This window comes from Rhinatrema bivittatum, chromosome 13 (genome assembly GCF_901001135.1).
Source record: "Rhinatrema bivittatum chromosome 13, aRhiBiv1.1, whole genome shotgun sequence".
In the NCBI taxonomy this organism is placed as follows: Eukaryota; Metazoa; Chordata; class Amphibia; order Gymnophiona; family Rhinatrematidae; genus Rhinatrema; species Rhinatrema bivittatum.
The window spans coordinates 46,872,034-46,892,884 of record NC_042627.1 but is presented as its reverse complement, the minus strand read 5'-3'; the positions used below and the strand labels follow the sequence as shown (position 1 = coordinate 46,892,884).

At 44.7% G+C, this 20,851-nt stretch overlaps 1 protein-coding gene across 4 annotated transcripts in view; it reads right to left on the bottom strand.

Moving 5' to 3' along the window:
* ZNF280D (zinc finger protein 280D) overlaps positions 1-20,851 on the bottom strand; it is a 570,468-nt gene that overhangs the window by 458,915 nt on the left and 90,702 nt on the right. For all 4 annotated transcript variants that reach the window (XR_003852490.1, XM_029575754.1, XM_029575752.1 and 1 more), the window contains one exon: positions 14,599-14,747. Coding sequence is in view for 3 of the 4 variants with exons in the window: in XM_029575754.1 (XP_029431614.1) it covers positions 14,599-14,747 (149 nt within the window). In the remaining variant the exon portion in view is untranslated. The remainder of the gene's footprint in view (positions 1-14,598; positions 14,748-20,851) is intronic.

Below are 20,851 nucleotides of genomic sequence, written 5' to 3'. Positions count from 1 at the left end.
ATTCTGAAAAGGTAGAAACACCCCAACACGACCGTGTTGCGCACTCAGGGCCTGATTTTAAAAAGCATTTACTCGAGTAAAAACCAGGTTTACTGGAGTAAATTCACTTTTCTTGAGTAAGTGGGTTTTTGAAAATTGCTACAATATTATGCCATTGACTTGTCTATAGGATTTACTCACATAAGTGCACTTTACTTGAGTAAATGGCTTTTGAAAATTGCTACAATAGTAGCTACATTTACGCATGTAACTCCTTTTGAAAATTACCCCCAAAGGCTGAGTCAGGGGGACGGCAAGCATTCAGATCAAGTCAAGATAAAGAGTGTTTCCCTGGCCATTACAGTACCTCAGCAATGTGAAAGTTAAGCAAATGTTGCTTATCTGTAACAGGTGTTCTCAAAGGACAGCAGGATGTTAGTCCTCACATATGGGTGACATCATCAGGATGGAGCCCAATCACGGAAAACTTCTGTCAAAGTTTCCAGAACTTTGACTGGCCCCTACTGGGCATGCCCAGCATGGCACTAACCCTGCAGCCAGCAGGGGTCCCCCCCTTCAGTCTTATTTGATAGCTACAGGCAGTGCCGAAAAAATAAAACAACAAAACGTTACGAACCCAACACCGCGGGGCGGCAGGCGGGTTTCGTGAGGACTAACATCCTGCTGTCCTGTGAGAACACATGTTACAGGTAAGCAACACTTGCTTTCTCACAGGACAAGCAGGATGGTAGTCCTCACATATGGGTGAGTACCGAGCTGAGGATGTCCTAACACGCACCAAATGTACCCAACGGCATGCAACAGGCACAACAACTGGGGTGGAATTTGGTAGAGGGCATCCTGAACCCCACCGGGCAGGCGGAAGGGTGTTGGTACGTCACGTTGGAAATAGGTTACGCAGGACAGATTGGCCGAAGATGGAATCTTGTCTTCCGGCTTTGTCTAAGCAATAGTGGGCTGCGAAAGTGTGGAGAGAACTCCAGGTGGCAGCCCTGCAAATGTCAGGAAGCGGCACCGATCGTACTCAAGTCGCCATGGCCCTCATAGAGTGTGCTTTAACACGGTCTTGAAAAGGAATGCCTGCTTGCTGATAGCAAAAAGATATGCAGTCCGCCAACCAGGAGGAGAGAGTCTGCTTACCCACAGGTTGCCCTAATTTGTTGGGATGGAAAGAGACAAATAACTGAGTGCTCTTCCTGTGGGCAACTGTACGGTCTAGGTAGAACGCTAGAGCCCGTTTACAGTCAAGGGTATGCAGAGCCTGTTCCCCTGGGTTGGAGTGGGGCCTGTGAAAGAAGATAGGTAGTATGATGGATTGATTAATGTGAAACTCCGAAAACTACCTTAGGCAAAAACTTAGGGTGAGTGCGGAGTACCGCCTGGTCCTGCAGGAGTTTAGTGTAAGGTGGATAGGTAACTAGGGCATGTAACTCACTACCCCTCCGAGCTGAAGTGATAGCCAAAAGGAAAATCACTTTCCATGTGAGATATTTTAGGTCACAGGAGTGAAGAGGTTCGAATGGTGGTTTCATGAGCCACCCGAGAACCAGATTAAGGTCCCAAGAAGGGGCCGAGGACGTAAAGGTGGCTTGATATGGAGCAAGCCCTTTAAAAATCGTGTTACGAGGGGTTGTACCGAGATAGGGACATCCCCGACACCTTTATGGAAGGCAGCTACTGATGGAAGAGTAGCATTCTGATGGAAGAGGTCTTTAGACCTGATTCCGATAAATGCCAGAGATAGTCCAAAAACCTTGGGATTGGACAGGAAAAGGGATCAAGGGATTGCGAAGAACACCATGATGTATACCTTTTCCATTTATAGGAAAAAGACTTTCTTGTGGAAGGCTTCCGCGAAGCAATCAGGACACGAGAAACCGAATCTGAAAGGTTAAGTGGTTGAAGGATTAACCTTTCAACATCCATGCCGTCAGGGACAAGGCCTGAAGATTGGGATGGCGTAGACATCCGTCGTTCTGAGTGATCAGAAGCGGGTCCGTTCCCAAGGGAATGTGCCTGCGCATGGAGAGATCCTGGAGTATGGGAAACCACACTTGGCGTGGCCAGTGAAGTGCTATGAGGATCATAGTTCCCTTGTCCTGACGGAACTTCTCGAGAGTCTTCGAGAGAAGAGGAAGTGGAGGGAATGCATAAAGCAGACCAGCTGCCCACGAGAGGGAGAATGCATCTCTGGGCTGAGAGCGCTCGCTCCGAATGAGGGAGCAGTAATTGTCCACTTTGTGGTTCTGAGGGGACACAAAGAGGTCTATTTGGGGATAACCCCATTGCAGGAAGAGAGAGGTCGCTACCGAGGGGTTGAGAAACCACTCGTGCAGTTGGAATACACGACTCAGTTTGTCTGCCAAAACATTGAGCACTCCCGGCAAATAGGTGGCCCTGAGGTACATCGAGTGGGAGAGCGCTTCCGCCCAAATCTGCGCAGCTTCCTCACACAGAAGGAAGGAGCCTGTGCCTCCCTGCTTGTTGATGTACCACATGGCCACCTGGTTGTCCGTCTGAATCAGGATGACGTGATTTGATAGGCAATCCTGAAAAGCTCTGAGAGCATATCGCATTGCTCGAAGCTCCAGGAAATTTATCTGGTGTTTGGCTTCCTCTGGAGACCAAGATCCTTGTGTCTGTAGATCGTTCACATGAGCTCCCCACCCGAGGTTGGAAGCATCGGTGGTGAGAATGAGTTGAGGATCTGGTAGGTGAAAAGGCAGTCCCTGGAGGAGATTGTTCTGATCTTTCCACCAGGCAAGAGACAGACTTGGTACGTCACGTTGGAAATAGGTTACGCAGGACAGACTGGCCGAAGATGGAATCTTGTCTTCCGGCTTTGTCTAAGCAATAGTGGGCTGCGAAAGTGTGGAGAGAACTCCAGGTGGCAGCCCTGCAAATGTCAGGAAGCGGCACCGATCGTACCAGATTAAGGTACGATCGGTGCGTCGGTGATGTGGACAATGGTTGACAGACGCTGAGTCGCTTGAATCCATTGTGACCTCAGAGTCCAATGTATGAGCCTCATGGCCAGGCTGGCCATTGGTGTGAGATGGACTGAGGATGCCATGTGTCCGAGAAGGACAAGGAATTGTCGAGCTGTTGCTGTATGCTGAGACTGCAACTGGTGAGCAAGGGACACGAAGGTTTGCACTCGTTGTTGAGGTAGAAAGGCTTTTGCCTGCAAGGTGTCCAAGTTTGCCCCAATGAACGACGAGGTTTGAGATGGGACTAAATAGGATTTCTCGTAATTGACGAGAAATCCTAGAGAAATTAGAGTGTGTAGGGTCAAATCCAGGGACGATCGAACGGCTTGCTGGTTTGGAGCCCTGATTAACCAGTCGTCTAGATAGGGGTAGACGTGAACACCTTCTTTCCCGAGAAAGGCTGCGACAACTACGAGACATCTGGTAAAGACTTGTGGTGCCGATGCTAGGCCGAATGGAAGCACTCTGTATTGATAGTGCTTTGGGCCTACTAAAAACCTGAGGTACTTGCGATGAGCTGGAGATATCGCAATGTGGGTGTATGCGTCCTGGAGGTCCAGAGAGCAGAGCCAGTCTCCTCTTTGTAGAAGAGGTAGAAGCGAGCCCAGGGTTACCATCTTGAACTTTTCCCGCTGGAGGTACTTGTTGAGGGCACGTAGGTCCAGAATTGGGACGAAGGCCCCCGGATTTTTTGGGGATCAAAAAGTACCGGGAATAGAACCCTAGGCCTTGTTGCAAAAGAGGGACGGGTTCTATTGCTCTTAACTGGAGAAGAAGGGAAACCTCCTGCTCCAAAAGGACAGAGTGGTCGGTTACTCTCCATGCTTGTAGAGGTGGTGAGTCCAGTGGAAGAGCAAGAAAGTTTAGGTGGTAACCCTGAGCAATGATTGCTAGCACCCATTGGTCGGTTGTGATTGATTGCCACATGCCGTGAAAGTGGCACAATCGACCTCCCACTGGTATGCTTGGCAGAGGAATCAGGCTGCTGCTCTCCAAGGGAAAGTCAAAAACCTGAAGCAGGCCCCGGCTGGGGAGCTGCTTGTGGCTTTTGTTTCCGGGGCTGGCGAGGCTGAGATTTTTGATAGGGCCTCGTAATTCGGGACCTTGCTGGTGGAGGATAGTACTTCCTTGGGCGGAAGAATGACTTCTTAGAGTCCTTCTTGAAGGGCTGTCTAGAGGGGAAGTCAGAAGGTATCGATGAGAGCTGTTTGAGGGTCTCATGAGGGTCCTTTAACTCAGCCACCATTTGCTGAATCTGTTCACCGAACAGATTATCTCCTATACAGGGCAGGTCAGAAAGCCTGTCTTGTACTTCTGGGCGAAGGTCAGAAGACTTGAGCCAGGCCCAGCATCTTGCCGAAATGGCAGTTGCAGACACTCTAGTGGAGGTGTCGAAGATATCGTAAGTTGTTCTTATCTCATGCTTTCCTGCCTCAAAGCCCTTGTTGACAAGGATTTGAAGCTGTTCTTAGAATTGGTCAGGCAGGGTTTCAGAGAAGTCCTGTATTTGCTTGAAAATGACCCTGTTGTATTGGGTCATGTACAGCCGGTAAGAAGCAATTCTGGAGATGGGCATGACCCCTTGGAACACTCGTCGACCGATATTGTCTAGGAACTTGTGTTCCTTAACAGGAGGGGTAGAGGAGTGAGGCTTCGTCCTTTTTGCTTTCTTTTGAGCTGATTCTACCACAACTGAGTGGTGGTAGAGCTGAGATTTTTGAAAGCCAGGGGCTGACTGTACTAGATAGGTAGTGTCAGCCTTTCTGTGTACTGGGGCAATGGATCCAGGGTTTTCCCAGTTCTTTTTGAGGAGGTCAAGAAGAACTTGATGAATGGGAATAGAAGTGATCACTTTAGGGGCATCCAGGAACTGGAGAAGCTCCATCATCTTGCTCCGTCTGAAGCTGAAAAGGGACCAATTCCGACATTTCCTTCACAAAATTAATGAAAGAAAGGTCCTCTGGAGGAGAACATTTTCCACTTTCAGTAGGAAAGGGAGGTGAAGGTAAGTCATCAGTGTCTGTGGAAGTATCATCACCCCAGGTGTCATAAGGATCAGCAGGCTGACCTGTAGGACGAGAAAGGGGTTGGATAGCCGAAGGGCCCGGCTGAGGCGCCGAGAAAATCGAAGGAATCACTGGGGGCACCGTGGACGGCCTGGGGGGTATCGGTGCCGGCATCGATGGCGCCGATGTGCGTATCACGCCCGATGAATGAATCGGTGGCGAGGGACGACATGGCATCGATGGCTGAGGCAATACCCCTGAAGGAGGAATGCGGAACGGTGTTTCTCCTCCCGATGAAGCTGTCATCGGGGAGCACACCGGAGCCATCGGAGACCTGGGAATCAACGGCGGAAGGGCGGTCATGAGCGCTTCCATCCGGGATAGCAGCAGTGCCAGCGCTGCTGGAATCGGGTTGGTGACCGGTTCCACTCTCGGTGCCGGTGTCGGAGGAACCTGGAGTCATTGCATCGCCTTGTCGATCGCCTCCCGGACCAGCCGGTCCAGTTCTTCCCGGAGACCTGGGGCAATCAGCCCCGGCTCCGTGACGGAAGAGGGAGGCTGAGGCACAACTGGAGGAACCACCTTTACAGGCGGAATCGCGACTCCCAAACCCCGATCGGGAGAGGGTGGCCTCGGTGACCCGGTCGCAGGAATGGTCTGTACCATTCCTGGATGGGGCTTCTTCGATGGTGGCTCGGACAGTGGCGAGGTCGATGATTTCGCTCCCTCGACGGTCCGAGACTTACGATGCCGATGTTTCTCCCTACAATCCCCTCAATCTTGAGGAGGAGAAACTGGAGTCGATGGCCGTGAAGACGTCGATGGCGGGCGGTCACCGGACGGTTGTCGATGCTGGTGCGACTTCGACGGTGCCGGCTCAGATGATGTCGATGTGATGGACGGCGTCGGGGTGTGAGCTCGGAAAAGGAGTCCCATCTTCTCCATTCCGGCTTTGCGACCTTTTGGTGTCATGAGGGCACATTTGGTGCAAGTCAGGACATCATGCTCACGGCCTAAACACATTACACAGACTCCATGAGGGTCTGTGATAGACATGGTGCAAGTACAGTCCGGGCACCGACAAAACCCCAAAGCCATGGCCATAGAAAAATCGAGCCGTGGTACGGTCGACGGCCAGTAGGCCGCGAGGGCCAAACTCGACGGTAATCGAGGAAAAATGATGAAAAACTTACTGGAGTACCGCGGCCCGAGAAAAGTTAGAGGGGGGACCCCTGTGGGGCAATTTAATTTTAATTAACTCCATGAGGAAAATTCCTGTCAGGAATCTCTTCAGAGCTCCTAAACCGTGAGGCTACTACTGCGTGGAAAAAAGAAGACTGAAGGGGGACTCCTGCTGGCTGCAGGGTTAGTGTCATGCTGGGCATGCCCAGTAGGGGCCAGTCAAAGTTCGGGAAACTTTGACAGAAGTTTTCCATGATTGGACTCCATCCTGATGATGTCACCCATATGTGAGGACTACCATGCTGCTTGTCCTGTGAGAATATATGATATCTTGGTTGGAGGAAGTGATATGAAGGAAGCTACCAGCAAAAAGGGGACCACGAGAGGTCAGAGATTAATATTTCAGTACAGCATTTCAAAAGGGGCTTAATGCCAGCATAGGAGTATGTGAAAATTTGAGGACGAGGAAGCTTGTCAGGATGCAATGTAGTTTGTTTTGAGCTGGTCCTTCAGCAAATTTTCTTTACACAAAACGAGTCAGGAATTTTTATTATAAAGGAGCTCTAGGCTCTAGAGCATTGCTGCAGGAAATGCTGCCAGCACGTGGAAAGTCATGAGAAATGCAAGCAGTATCTCGACTCCACACTCTTGCGAACCCAGTAGTCTTTGGCGATCTTGAGCCATAAGAACATAAGAAATTGCCATGCTGGGTCAAGACCAAGGGTCCATCAAGCCCAGCATCCTGTTTCCAACAGAGGCCAAAACCAGGCCACAAGAACCTGGCAATTACCCAAACACTAAGAAGATCCCATGCTACTGATGCAATTAATAGCAGTGGCTATTCCCTAAGTAAAATTGATTAATAGCCATTAATGGACTTCTCCTCCAAGAACTTATCCAAACCTTTTTTGAACCCAGCTACACTAACTGCACTAACCACATCCTCTGGCAACAAATTCCAGAGCTTTATTGTGCGTTGAGTGAAAAAGAATTTTCTCCGATTAGTCTTAAATGTGCTACTTGCTAACTTCATGGAATGCCCCTTAGTCCTTCTATTATTCGAAAGTGAAAATAACCGAGTCACATCTACTCGTTCAAGACCTCTCATGATCTTAAAGACCTCTATCATATCCCCCCCCTCAGCCGTCTCTTCTCCAAGCTGAACAGCCCTAATCTCTTCAGCCTATCCTCATAGGGAAGCTGTTCCATCCCCTTTATCATTTTGATTGCCCTTCTCTGTACCTTCTCCATCACAACTATATCTTTTTTGAGATGCGGCGACCAGAATTGTACACAGTATTCAAGGTGTGGTCTCACCATGGAGCGATATAGAGGCATTATGACATTTTCCATTCTATTAACCAATCCCTTCCTAATAATTCCTAACATTCTATTTGCTTTTTTGACTGCTGCAGCACACTGAGCTGACGATTTTAAAGTATTATCTACTATGATGCCTAAATCTTTTTCCTGGGTGGTAGCTCCTAATATGGAACCTAACATCGTGTAACTACAGCAACGGTTATTTTTCCCTATATGCAACACCTTGCACTTGTCCACATTAAATTTCATCTGCCATTTGGATGCCCAATCTTCAATTCGGCATCCAAATGGCAATTTCATCTGCCATTTGGATGCCCAATCTTCCCCCTCCCTCCTCCCTCCCTCCTTGTCTCAATCCCCCCTCTATTCTATTTTATCTAGTTTTTATTTATCTGTTACTGCGTTTATAGTTCTAATGTTCTTTGTCAAGGCACTGCCTATATTTACTTTGGTTTGTAAGTTACATGTAAACCGACACGATGTGTGAACGGTTGTCGGTATATAAAACTATCTAAATAAAAATAAATAAATAAGTCTTGCAAGGTCCTCCTGCAATGTATCACAGTCTGCTTGTGATTTAACTACTCTAAATAATTTTGTATCATCTGCAAATTTAATAACCTCACTCATCGTATTCCTTTCCGGATCATTTATATATATATTGAAAAGCACCGGTCCAAGTACAGATCCCTGAGGCACTCCACTGTTTACCCTTTTCCACTGAGAAAATTGACCATTTAATCCTACTCTCTGTTTCCTGTCTTTTAACCAGCTTGTAATCCACGAAAGGACATCGCCTCCTATCCCATGACTTTTTAGTTTACGTAGAAGCCTCTCATGAGGGACTTGTCAAATGCCTTCTGAAAATCCAAATACACTATGGCCCACTAGAGCCACTAGAGCCATTCCTCTTTTAAGTGCTGGATTCTGCCCCCTATCAGACAGGATGATTGCTGGGCTTGAAAAGTGGTCAAAAACTTGGTCCAGGTTTGGACTGGACCTGTTGTGCCATTTTTGGTTGGCAACATTCACATTGTCCACTCTAGCCAGATGTTATTGTTGCTGCAGAAGTGGAGGCAGAATTTGGCACCACTGAAATTGCTGGAAGGAGAGTCTTTGAAAGTATAACCTTTTAAGGCATAACAGGGCCAACTCGAAGTGGACTGTTGCTTCAAGCTTATGGAGAGGGACTGGAACACGACATGTTCCTTTATTTAACAATCATTTCTCTGAGTTTGTCCCTGAAGAGATGATCTATGCAGGAAATGTCCATTAGCTTGTCATGGACATCATCGCACAAACTACTGGCTCTCAAATAAGTCATCCAGCATGCTTCGACTGCAGCCTAAGAAGAGTGGGCCATCATATCAAATGCGTCAAAAATGGAATGAATAAGATGACATATACACTCTTCCACATCCAAGAGTGATTTAGGGTACACCAAACTGCTATCACCTGACAGAAAGAAGGGCTCCCAAGACAGCAAAGCAACTTAAAATTGAAAATTTTGAAGAATAAGATTATTAAAGAAAATACACAGAGGGAGAAGGTACACAGAGGGAGCTCACAAGGCACCACCCGTGCAGGAATTCCCACACATGCTCAATGCAGCAAAGCTCTATGAACTTAGAGAGATGGGTCTGTTTGGCACTGGCGGATGTCTTCAACCCCTTATGGCTAATTCAGCCCTGCTTGACGATGAAGAAATAAATCAAACAGTTAAAAAGTTTTTTCCAGTGAAGCTCATTTCCCTTGATGGGTCTATGATTATTTTTTTGTTATGCTGGTGCGTGTTAAGCAAATTGAAACTTCTTCTTCAATAACAAGTGCTTAATTTATTATGACCTGGGTGATGTCCAACACTTCAGACAGACAATCGTTTGCCATAAGATTTATTTTTCCAAAGATCTTCCTTTGTCTATATATCCGGGAGGTATGGCAAATTCCCTTTTTTTTTTTTTTATTAACTATTTGATTCCCATGAAGTAGTTTTGTAAAGATAGTCAAGTCAGTCATTAAGACTTATGGGAAACTTTATAAAGAAATGTAAGATATGGTATTTTAATATAGTTTTTAATTAAAGGTGCTTTATTATTTATTAATACTTGATATTATGCCTCCCCCCCCTAAGAATGGTGGATTACAATGGTACAGTATAACAAACAATATGTCAACTTTGAATTATAATTGAATCTTAGAGATCAGATTTACAGTACAGCTAACAAACAAAGCTAGCACCTGATGTAGATGAAGCAAGAATATTGCCATTAAAAGCTCAATGGTGTCTAACTCAAATTTGGATTGAAGTCCTGATAGTCATGTCCTAAAACAGTTATGCTCTGCTGAGGAATTTAGACATGGAGTAGTGAAGATCTCTTGCAGGAATATAGGAGAAAATAACTCAAGGGTTTTTATCTTCCTTTCAACTGGGGGCCAGCATAGTTGACTTAAGATTGATACTATGTAGCCGATGATTTGGCTCCTACCAAAATTCTAGTAGAAGTGCTTTGCAATGATGTCTTGTTTTTTCTAATTAATTTTATAGCAAATATTAGTCTGTCACAGTTAAGGTGGTATATTGTATCCGATGTATTTACTTACTATGTTTTGATGACCATAACAGTATCCGTTTATACCATTTGTAATCATGCTGCCATTGTCTGTTAGTACACACTTTTTAGACAAACATAATTTCACGACACGGTAATTCAGTCTACTAGTAAACCAGAGGTTAAAGGTTAAACGAACGAAACATATTTCGACAATTTATGATTGTTTCCTTAAATATATACATAAATAAAATGTTTCACGACACAACCTATCTCATGAAAACCTTAAATTTATATTAAAAATATATATTCCAAGATTCATGTTATTGTTATAATTTATGAGAAACAATAATAAAACAAATTGTCTGTCCCCCACACACTCATCTCTCTCCTCCCCCCAGCACATGTCTGGCCCCCACACACTCATATCTCTCCCCCTCAAGCACATGTCTGTCCCCCCAGCACGTTTGCCCCCCACTCACTCATCTCTCTCTCCCCAGCACATGTCTGGCCCCCACACTCATGTACCTCGTCTTTTTGATTGTTGCCAGTTAAGTGCTTCACTCCCTTCCATGATCACCAGACACTGCTGCTTGCAGTCAGTACTCGTCATGGCCAGGCCTCATCGGCAGCAGCAGCCAATGCAAGGATGGCTGGGCTCGTTCCACCCACCAAGCCCCCCCAAAAAACGCGATTGACAGCAAAAATCACCCAATAATAAGCAACCCATAAACTGAAAAAAAAAAGTGAATCTCTAGAAAAAAAAAAGCCCAAACTCGCATCACAGTTGACCGGGCTTGCGCGACACACCTGCACACTGCAGGCGACACACTAACGTGTCCCGACACACAGTTTGGAAAGCTCTGGTCTAGTCAGTAAGAGGGAGCCATAGTTTGGGCCCTAGCCAAGAATTGTTGCTGCAATGATTAGACTACATGGAAGGGAGTTGAAGGGATAAAAACTGGGGGAAGTTCAAGTTGCAAGTGAAAGCTCTTAGCACCATAGACTCAGTAGAGGCTGACTCCTATTGAACTGGATGCGCAAAAAGTAGCAAGAAACTGTATACAAGTAATTTTACATGAATTTCAGTCACTCAATTTTCAGAAGGGCCAATTCTTTATCCACAGAAGTCTTTTTGAAAATTGCCTGCCTAAAACTACATCTTACATTTAAAAAAAAAAAAAAAGCTCAGGATTTAACATATATTTTTTAACTGGAATCTATGGCTGGTTATTAATAGACCACCACCTCTGATTGCAAATTTTCAAAAAGTAAAAACTAAATGATGGCACTTAATGTTAGCAAATACAATTGTTAGTATTCAGTATGTTGATACAGCACATAATGATTCCAAATTATTCCTAACAACTAGAAGTTACAGAATAATCCTGAAAGATAAAACTAGATCACACCAACTATTCTCCCAGAACTAATACAGACAATAGCAATTATTTCCATGGCTTACAAAACATATTTTGCAATTCTAAAGAAAATATACACATGCAGAAATTGAGGGGGGGGGGGGGGAACCCAACAAAAAACAAAACAAAACAAAACCCAACAACTCAGCTACTACCAAAAAAGACAGTTGATTTTTTTTGCTGGAAAGAAAACAAGTTTGCTTACCTGTAAACAGGGTTCTCTATAGACAGCAGGATCAAGCAGCCATAACACGTGTGATATATTCCAATAGCACCAGCAGACCCAGTTCTCAGAAATCAGTAACATTTTTATTGAGCTTTGCTGACCTTTAACAAGCAGCTGCTACTTTTGGAAAGTGAGAAGTGACTAATAAATGTTGAAAAGGGCAGAAAGGACGCCTTTGAAAGAACAAACTTTTATAGAAGTACATAGTATCAGGCTAGCTCCCCAACACTGCTGACTTTCAGGTCTATCCAGTAAAGTGCGTCCACGTTTACCCCGCTCCTAACTCGCGTTCTACTCACTTTCCGGCCGCGTTAGCCCTTCCTGCGATCCCCAATCCCCTTTAACCTACTCCTACCGCGTCCTAAAATCCCCGGGCAACCCCGTCCGCACGCGGCATGCATATTGCATGTAAACGATCGAATTAGCTATTCCCTACCATCTAGTAACGCGCGCCCCGACTATCGCTCTCCTGCCCTGGCCACGTCCATGGGTGCTGGTCTCCGGGGCAGCCCCAGTTCTCTCCCCTCCTCCCGAAGCAAAAAAAAAAGCGAAAAAAAAAGTAGCAAGAGAGCGAGGGGAGGAGAGGACGGGCAATCCTACGCCCGGGATTGCCAGTCCCCCCCTCCCCTCCTCCCGAAGCGTTTTTTACGCTTTGGTTGCTTGCTTCGGGAGGAGGTGAGAGGGCTGACAATCCCGAGCGTTGGAGAACTGTCCACTTCCTGGTACCTGTCATTTCAAATGAAATTTGAAATGACAGATACTAGCGTGGCCATGAAGCTTTAGGCCCGCGCACCCAGGTTACTGTATAGGCACTCTATACAGTAAAATGGGTTGCGCGGGCCTAACGCTTCACGGATGCTTCTTAGATGCAGCTTGCATTTGCAAGCTATTTACATACAGGATCGAGCGGTAGGTGAGCTGCACTGTGCGTGCGGCAACCGCAGGTGCGCCGGGCACTAACGCAGCTCTTCCTACCGCTCGGTACTGGATTGACCTGAATGACTGTAGAGTGGATTACTGCTCCTTAATCTGCAACTTATCTCCGAATATGTTGTCTCCTGTACAGGTTACTTCCATCAGACGGTCTTTACAAAGGCCACTTATTTGGAACTAGGCAGCTAAAGTTCAGGCCATGGTGTCAAATTCTCATATGCAGAGCAGATAAGATGTTTCTCGCATTCCTCCACTGTTTTGATGGAACTCTGCATGCCCAGGGGTCTGATGATTTCAGCTAAGATTTCAGTTTTTGCACATACTCATGTAAATATTGCACCAAAACAAGTAACGAGCTGCAATTCGAGCACCAAGCATGGACCCCTGAAAGACCTTCTGCCAGTGACGTCAAGGAGGAACTCAGCACTGTGGCAGCTATATCTGCTGCAAAATGCTCTGTGTTGTTTACATTACCAACTTCTGCTAAAGGGTGTAGGTAACACCTGCTGCTATGCCATAGAGTTCTCCCCATTAGCGGGACTCTTGTACTTATACACCAAGGCACTCCACACTAATGAAATCCAAGGGACTTAAGGTCTGCCATGCAGAGGTTTGACTGTGTTCATTATGTTTTATGTTCTCAGATACTGTTTTTAGAATTTTAGTAATATTTTATTTGATTAGTGCTGTGATTTGTATTTTAACATTTTAAACTGTTTTTATGGTACTATATATTGTCTGTTGTAATTTTTTTTTTTTTAACTGTTTTGATTTGTAATAATAGAATTGCTGTGTATCAAGTACTTAAATAAACTGAACTAGAATGAGAGTTCCGTGCCAGTGATACAGGCAGCACCCTGGTTAGTGCCAGATCCGGGTAGAACAGATGGATCAGCACAGTGGGGAATTTCTGTATCATAAAGGACAATTGCACCCTTGCTGCTAAAGTTATTTCCTGCCTCAGGATCAATGAAGAGCCCACTCTGGCAGAGCCCTGCATCAACAGCACTAGATTAAGCAAGTTCCTTCAAGTCACTTGTATGCCCTTCTTGGCACTTCCATTGGTGCCACAACAAATTTGTTTATAACAAGCTGAAGTGAATGCACTCAAAGTAAAATCAGATATATTAATTTTCACACTCCAGTCCTGCCAATACTTTACAACAAAGTTGCTGGTTCCCTGCTTATTTGTTAAAAAGACAGACCACTACCCAAATTTATTAAGTAGTCAAATTCTATAAGAGAACACTAAACATATGGATGCAATATGTAAAGACTGAGATCAACTAGTGCCTTTGTAATAAGTATATTAGCATAAAGCACAGAAAATTGAAAGCAAAGAGTTAATGAACAATGCTATAAGGAAGTCAAATGACCTTAGCTGTCATTGTAATCAAAAGTGGCTCGCAATGAGCTACTTGGGTTGTACTTTGGTACAAGCTAGTCAGTCTAGAAATGTAAGTTAACACAATAGAGCAAATAATAATTTATTCGGAACTATGTAAATATTTCTGCATGAGCTCTGCATAGAAAGTTTTCATGAGAGAAATTTCTCACCCTAAAGATTGTAAAAGCAGTTCCCTCACGGATGAAAAACCTTTTCGGGGTTTAGAACTAGTTTACATTATGTACCTTAAAAATTAGATGCTGATATACACAGCTGTTTACACTTGTTATGTAACACAGTCTAGCTGCCTTGATCAGTTTAAAATAAAAAGGTACTTACATGAAAAAGTTTAAAATATGAACTTCAATTGTAGCACCAGGCTAACACAAAACAGAGTGCAGTAGTCCCTACCTACAATGTACACAATAATATTTTAAAAACATACTATGAACATATAAAATTAGATTTGTCAAGAAAACGTTTTGACTATGTGATGCATCGGTTTTTTGGTAAATGATTTTAAAAGATTTTTTTTGGGGGGGGGGGGGGGAGTGGGGAGAGAAAAGAAAATATTGCCTTACTTGTAGTAGCTGTCTTTGAACTTGTTATTTCTCCCACAAAGATTGGCTCATCATCATCATCATCATCAATTTCAACTACTTTCACTCTCCTCTGCCATGGCTCTAGTTCTTCCTCCTCACATTCCATAAAGAGTTCTGCCATTTTGATGCTAGGAAAAAAATAAAATAAACAAAAAATTCGAGACTACTACTATTGCTGCTGCTGCTGCTTAACATTTCTACAGAACCACATGACATATGCAGCACTGTACAAATATACATAGGACTTTTAACAGGCCAGATTAAAAAACAGAAAATTACTTGCCTACTAATGCCTGTGTTAGTAGTATCACAAAACAGTCACCCACTAGAGTGAGACCAGAAAGAAAATTTGTTTTATGGTCTCACTCTATGGTATTTTGCATAGATAGCAGGATAAATTGGCCATTATATGTGAGGTGATGTCATTCAGCATGTACAGGAGTTCCTGCGCAGGCGTTGCCTTGTGAGTTTCTTTAGTCAATACCAGAACTAATCTAGCTAGGTACTCAATTCTCCAGGGATGCAGGTGGGTATTCCACGGCTAATTCATCGATAAGCATGCTGAATTAACCATTACACGTGAAGAGTCCCAAGCTGAGGGCTGCAATGGAGTGTTTACTTAGTAAGCAATCAGGCCTCAAACATGCAGAGTGGCCTACAGAGAAAGCAGATTTTGAAAAACTGCTCATATAAATTTGTCGTCAGTCTTTGAGAGGTTATCAAGACAATAGTGGGATGTAAAGGTATGAATGGAAGACCAAGTGGCAGAATTACAGATATCTTCAAAAGGTTCTTCTCAAAGATGACCAAAGGAAGCAGCCATGGCTCTTACTTGATTGGCCTTTACAGAGTCTGTGACTTGCAGTCCTGCTAAAGTGTAGCAGTGGTGAACACATTCAGCCAGACAGTTAGCCATGATATGCTGGGCAACTACGACTCCTACTCGGTTGGTTTTTAGGATGTGACTGAGTATGTTTCTTGTAATATGCTAAGTCCAGAAAATTTAGGGCTTTTTTGCTTTCATGTGCATGGGGCATAAGAAAGAAGGTAGGCAATACGCTGGATTGGTCGATATAGAAAGCCTTTGGCAAAAACTTCAGCTGAGTACAGAGAAGCATCCTGTAATTCAGCATAAGTGATCTTTGCCATATCAGAGGACAGAATAAGAAACAGAAACATGACAATAGAAAAGGACCATATGGCTCATCTAGTCTGTCCATCTGTCAAATTTATCTAGTCCTTACGATCCCCATCACTGAGATACCCTGCATTTATCCCATGTATTCTTGAATTCAGATAACATTTTTGCCTCAACGACTTCTACTGGGAAGTTGTTCCATGCATCCACTACCTCTCAAGAAATATTTCCTAAGCTACTCCTCTCTTCCATCTTCATACCATGACCCCTTACTCTGGAGCCTTCTTTCCATTGAAAGAGGCTAGCCACCTATGACAGAAACCTTTAAGATTTTTAAATGTTTCTATCATATCTCCGCATCTTACCTTTTCTTTAGGGTGTACATCTTTAGATCTTTAAGTCTATCCCTATATGCTTTACATCAAAGACCACTGATCATTTTACTAGCCATCCTCTGGACAGACTCCAACCAGTTTATATCCTTTTGAAGGAATGGTCACCATAATTGTACACAGTATTCCAAATGAGGTCTCACCATAGACCTATACAGGGACAGTATCACCTCTCTTTTTCTGCTGACCATTCCTCTCCCTAGGCAACCAAATATCTTTCTAGCTTTTGCTTTATCCACATTATGATCATCAGATACAATCACCCCAAATCCTGCTCCTCTTTTGTGCTTAGAAGAATTTCACCTCCAAATCTAAACCTCTTCCTTGCATTTTTGCAGCCTAAATGCATTACTCTGCATTTTTTAGCATTAAATTTTAGCTGCCAGTCTCTAGACCTTTCCTCAAATTTCCATAGATCCCTCCTCATCTTTTCAACACTTTCCTGGCTTTCTACCTTTTTGCAGATTTTGGTATCAGCAAAAAGACAAACCTTTCCCAACAATCATTCTGCTATGTCTCACGAAAATATTGAAAAGAACCAGTCCCAGGACTAGAGATGTGAATCGGAACTGATATCGGATCCGATTCTGGTTCCGATTCACATCTCTACCCAGGACTGATCCCCAAGGGACATTACTAGTAAAGCAAAATTGCTTACCTTGTAATAGGTGTTATCCCAGGACAGCAGGATGTAGTTCTCACATATGGGTGACGTCACTGACGGAGCCCTATCACAGAAAACTTTCTGTCAAAGTTTCTAGAAACTTTTGACTGGCCCTGTGAGGCCACTGAGCATGCCCAGCATGCCATGATCTTCTCTGCCACAGGGGTCTCTCTTCAGTCTCGTATGTAGCAATAAGCTTTAGCAAAAATAAAATAATAAAAGGTAACATACCCAACTCCGCATGGTGGCGGGTGGGTTTCATGAGGACTACATCCTGCTGTCCTGGGATAACACCTATTACAAGGTAAGCAATTTTGCTTTATCCCAGGACAAGCAGGATGCTAGTCCTCACATATGGGTAATTAGCAAGCTATAGGCCGATTCATTTTGTAGTGAAGCAACACTGAAGTAGAGATGGTGAAAATGACGCAGCCGATGATCACAGCAGGTTGGATGTAGAAGGAGTTGGGTTATACTGGAAATAAGTTCTGTAAGACAGATTGTCCGTAGGCTGAATCTTGTCGTCCTTGCTTGTCCAAATAGTAATGAGCTGCAAAAGTGTGAAGAGAACTCCATGTTGCTGCTTTACATATGTCAAGGATTGGCACTGAACGATAGTGTGCTACTGAGGTTGACATTGCTCTTACTGAATGTGCCTTTACTCGCCCTTGGAAAGGAAGGCCTGCTTTTTCATAGCAAAACTGTATGCAATCTGCTAACCAGTTGGATAGAGTATGTTTACCCACTGCTTTACCCGGTTTGTTTGGATCATAAGATACAAAGAGCTGAGTGGATTTCCTGTGGACTGCAGTGCGGCCTAAGTAAAATGCTAACGCACGCTTGCAGTCCAAGGTATGTAAGGCCCGTTCCCCTTGGTGGGAATGAGGCCTTGGAAAGAATGTGGGTAAAACTATGGATTGGTTCAAGTGGAATTCCATAACTACCTTGAGAAGGAATTTTGGATGTGTACGGAGAACCACTCTGTCATGTAGGAATTTTTCATAGGGTGAGTACGTGACAAGTGCTTGTAACGCACTAACCCTTCTAGCTGATGTAATGGCTATGAGGAAGATAGTCTTCCATGTGAGAAATATAAGATCACAGGAATTCATGGGTTAAAAAGGAGAACGCATGAGTCTTGTTAAGACCAGATTCAGGTCCCATTCAGTGACTGGTGGTCGAATTGGTGGTTTAAGTTGAGTTAAACCTCTCATAAACCTGCTGACAAGAGGTTGTATAGATATTGGTGCATCTCCCATTTTCTTATGGTAAGCCAATATTGCACTTAAATGTACCCTTACAGATGAAGTCTGGAGACCAGAATCTGAAAGATGGCATAAATAGTCTAGCAGAGAAGTTGTGGGGCTGGTGAAAGGATCTATACTCTTTTGCTTGCACCACAAAGTAAACCTTTTCCATTTCGAAGAATAGTTCTTTCGTGTTGAAGGTTTACGTGAAGCTATAAGCACTTGAGATACATTGGTTGAAAAATTGAGTGGTTGTAAGATCAAGCTTTCAACATCCATGCTGTTAGGGATAGGGATTGAAGATTGGGATGGTGCAACCGACCCTGATCCTGAGTTATGGGATTGGGAGCTACTCTCAGACGAATTGGATCTCTGACTGAGAGGTCTAGAAGTGTGGGAAACCATACTTGTCGAGGCCAATATGGGGCTATGAGGATCATGGTCCCCCTGTTCTGATGTAGCTTCACTAGAGTTTTGGTTATGAGCGGTATCAGAGCATATGTGTATAGAAAGCCTGAGTTCCAAGGGCGAGCAAAGGCGTCCTTGGCTGGCTGGTTCTTTTGTTTGTGTAGAGAACAGAATTTGTCCACTTTGTGATTCAGATGTGATGCAAAGAGATCTATTGTTGGTTGCCCCCAATGTAGAAATATCTTGGTCACTACTGAGGGATCCAGGGACCACTCGTGTGGTTGGAACTGACGACTGAGGCGATCCGCTACTACATTGTGAATGCCTGCCAGATAAGTGGCCCGAAGGAACATTGAGTGATTTAAGGCCCAGCCCCAAATTTGTGCAGCTTCTTGACAAAGGAGATACGAGTCCGTACCTTCCTGTTTGTTGGTGTACCACATGGCAACTGTGTTGTCTGTTTGGATGAGAACAGTCCTGTGTCAAAGGCAGTCTAACGCATGCAGAGCATAACGTATAGCTCGAAGTTCCAGGAAATTGATTTGAAATGTTGCTTCGAGCTTTGTCCAAGAACCTTGGGACTGGAGATTGTTTATGTGAGCTCCCTAACCCAAGGTGGATGCATCCGTAGTTAAAGTTATCTGTGGGACTGGTTGTTGGAAGGTTAGGCCCTTGCGCAAATTGTCCTTGTTCGCCCACCAAAGTAGAGATGAACAGAGCTGGTGGGTTACTTGAATTGAAGAATGTAGTGGTTGAATGGCTTGGATCCATTGTGACCGTAAAGTCCATTGGGTTACCCTCATGGCGAGCCGTGCCATAGGAGTGACATGAACTGTGAAAGCCATGTGGCCTAGTAAAGTGAGAAACTGATGGGCCATTGCTTGTTTTTGTGAATGGATTAGGGTTGCCAGTAGGGAAAGTGTGTCTGCTCGATCGTCTGGTAGAAAGGCCTTTGAGAGGATGGTGTTCAATTCTGCTCCGATGAATTGGAGCAGGTGAGATGGAGTAAGATGGGACTTTTGATAATTGATGAGAAAGCCCATGGAGTGAAGTAGAGTAATTGTTCGACTGAGAGAAGCCAAAGCTCCTTGTTGAGATTGACTTCTGATGAGCCAATCGTCTAAGTAGGGAAAAACATGGACACTTTCCTTGTGCAAGTGTGCTGCTATTACTGCCAGACATTTGGTGAATACTCTGGGAGCAGAGGCAAGTCCGAATGGTAGTACTCTGTACTGGCAATGCTGATGACCTACCATGAAGCGCAGATACTTGTGGTGAGGAGGGAATATTGGAATGTGAGCGTAAGCGTCTTGAAGATCCAGAGAACAAAGCCAATCTCCCGTTTGAAGAAGTGGAAGCATGGTGCCTAGAGACACCATCCTGAATTTTTCTCTCTTTAGAAATTTGTTCAGATTTCTGAGGTCTAGGATTGGACGTAGGCCTCCGGTTTTCTTTAGAATGAGAAAATAACAGGAATAGAATCTTCTGCCCTGCTGAGTCCGGGGCACCGGTTCTACAGCCCTGGCTTTCAGAAGGGTGGATAATTCTACTTGCAATTGAATTATGTAATTGTCTCTGAGAGAGAGAGGTCTCGGAGGAGAATCTGTTGGAATTGAAAGGAAATTTAGTTTGTAACCTCGAGAGACTATGGACAGTATCCATTGGTCTGTTATGTTTGTCCAGTGGTTGTAAAAGTAGGATATCCGGCCTCCTACTGGTAGATCTGCTCGAGGGTTGGGGAGATGGATTTGTTCTCTGGTTGTAGCCTCAAAATCCCGCAGTAGGCCCGGTCTGAGGTGGGGGCTGAGGCCGATTGGTTCTTGTCTGCCTGGACTGAGAACGTTGTTGCGGCCTAGTAGACCTGCCTCTCGATGTTGGAGGGTAGTAGCGTCTCTGTCGATAGAATGGACGTCTAGGTTCACGTCATGTAGGACAGCGAGATGTCTGTGGAGCAGGTTCCTGTGGAACTAGGGATAGTTGTCACAGGGTTTCTGAATGCTCTTTCAGTTGTGCCACAGCATCTTGGACCTTTGAACCAAATAGGTTGTCCCCAGCACATGGCAAATCGACCAGTTTATCTCGGACTTCAGGTCTAAGATCAGAGTCCTTAAGCCATGCCCAACCCCTAGCCGCAATCCTTGAAGCTGCTGTCCTGGAAGCTGTTTCGAAGCTATCGTAAGCAGCTCTGACCTTCATGCTTCCCAGCTTCAAGGCCTTTATGGATGATTGTCTGGGCTGCTTCCTGATATTGCTGCGGCAAAGATGTAGTGAAGTCCTGCATCTGTTTCCAGAGATTCCTTTGGTACTGAGTCATGTAGAGTTGGTAGGAGGAAATTCTGGTGTTTAGGATAGCTCCTTGGTATATCTTCCTACCCAGGGAGTC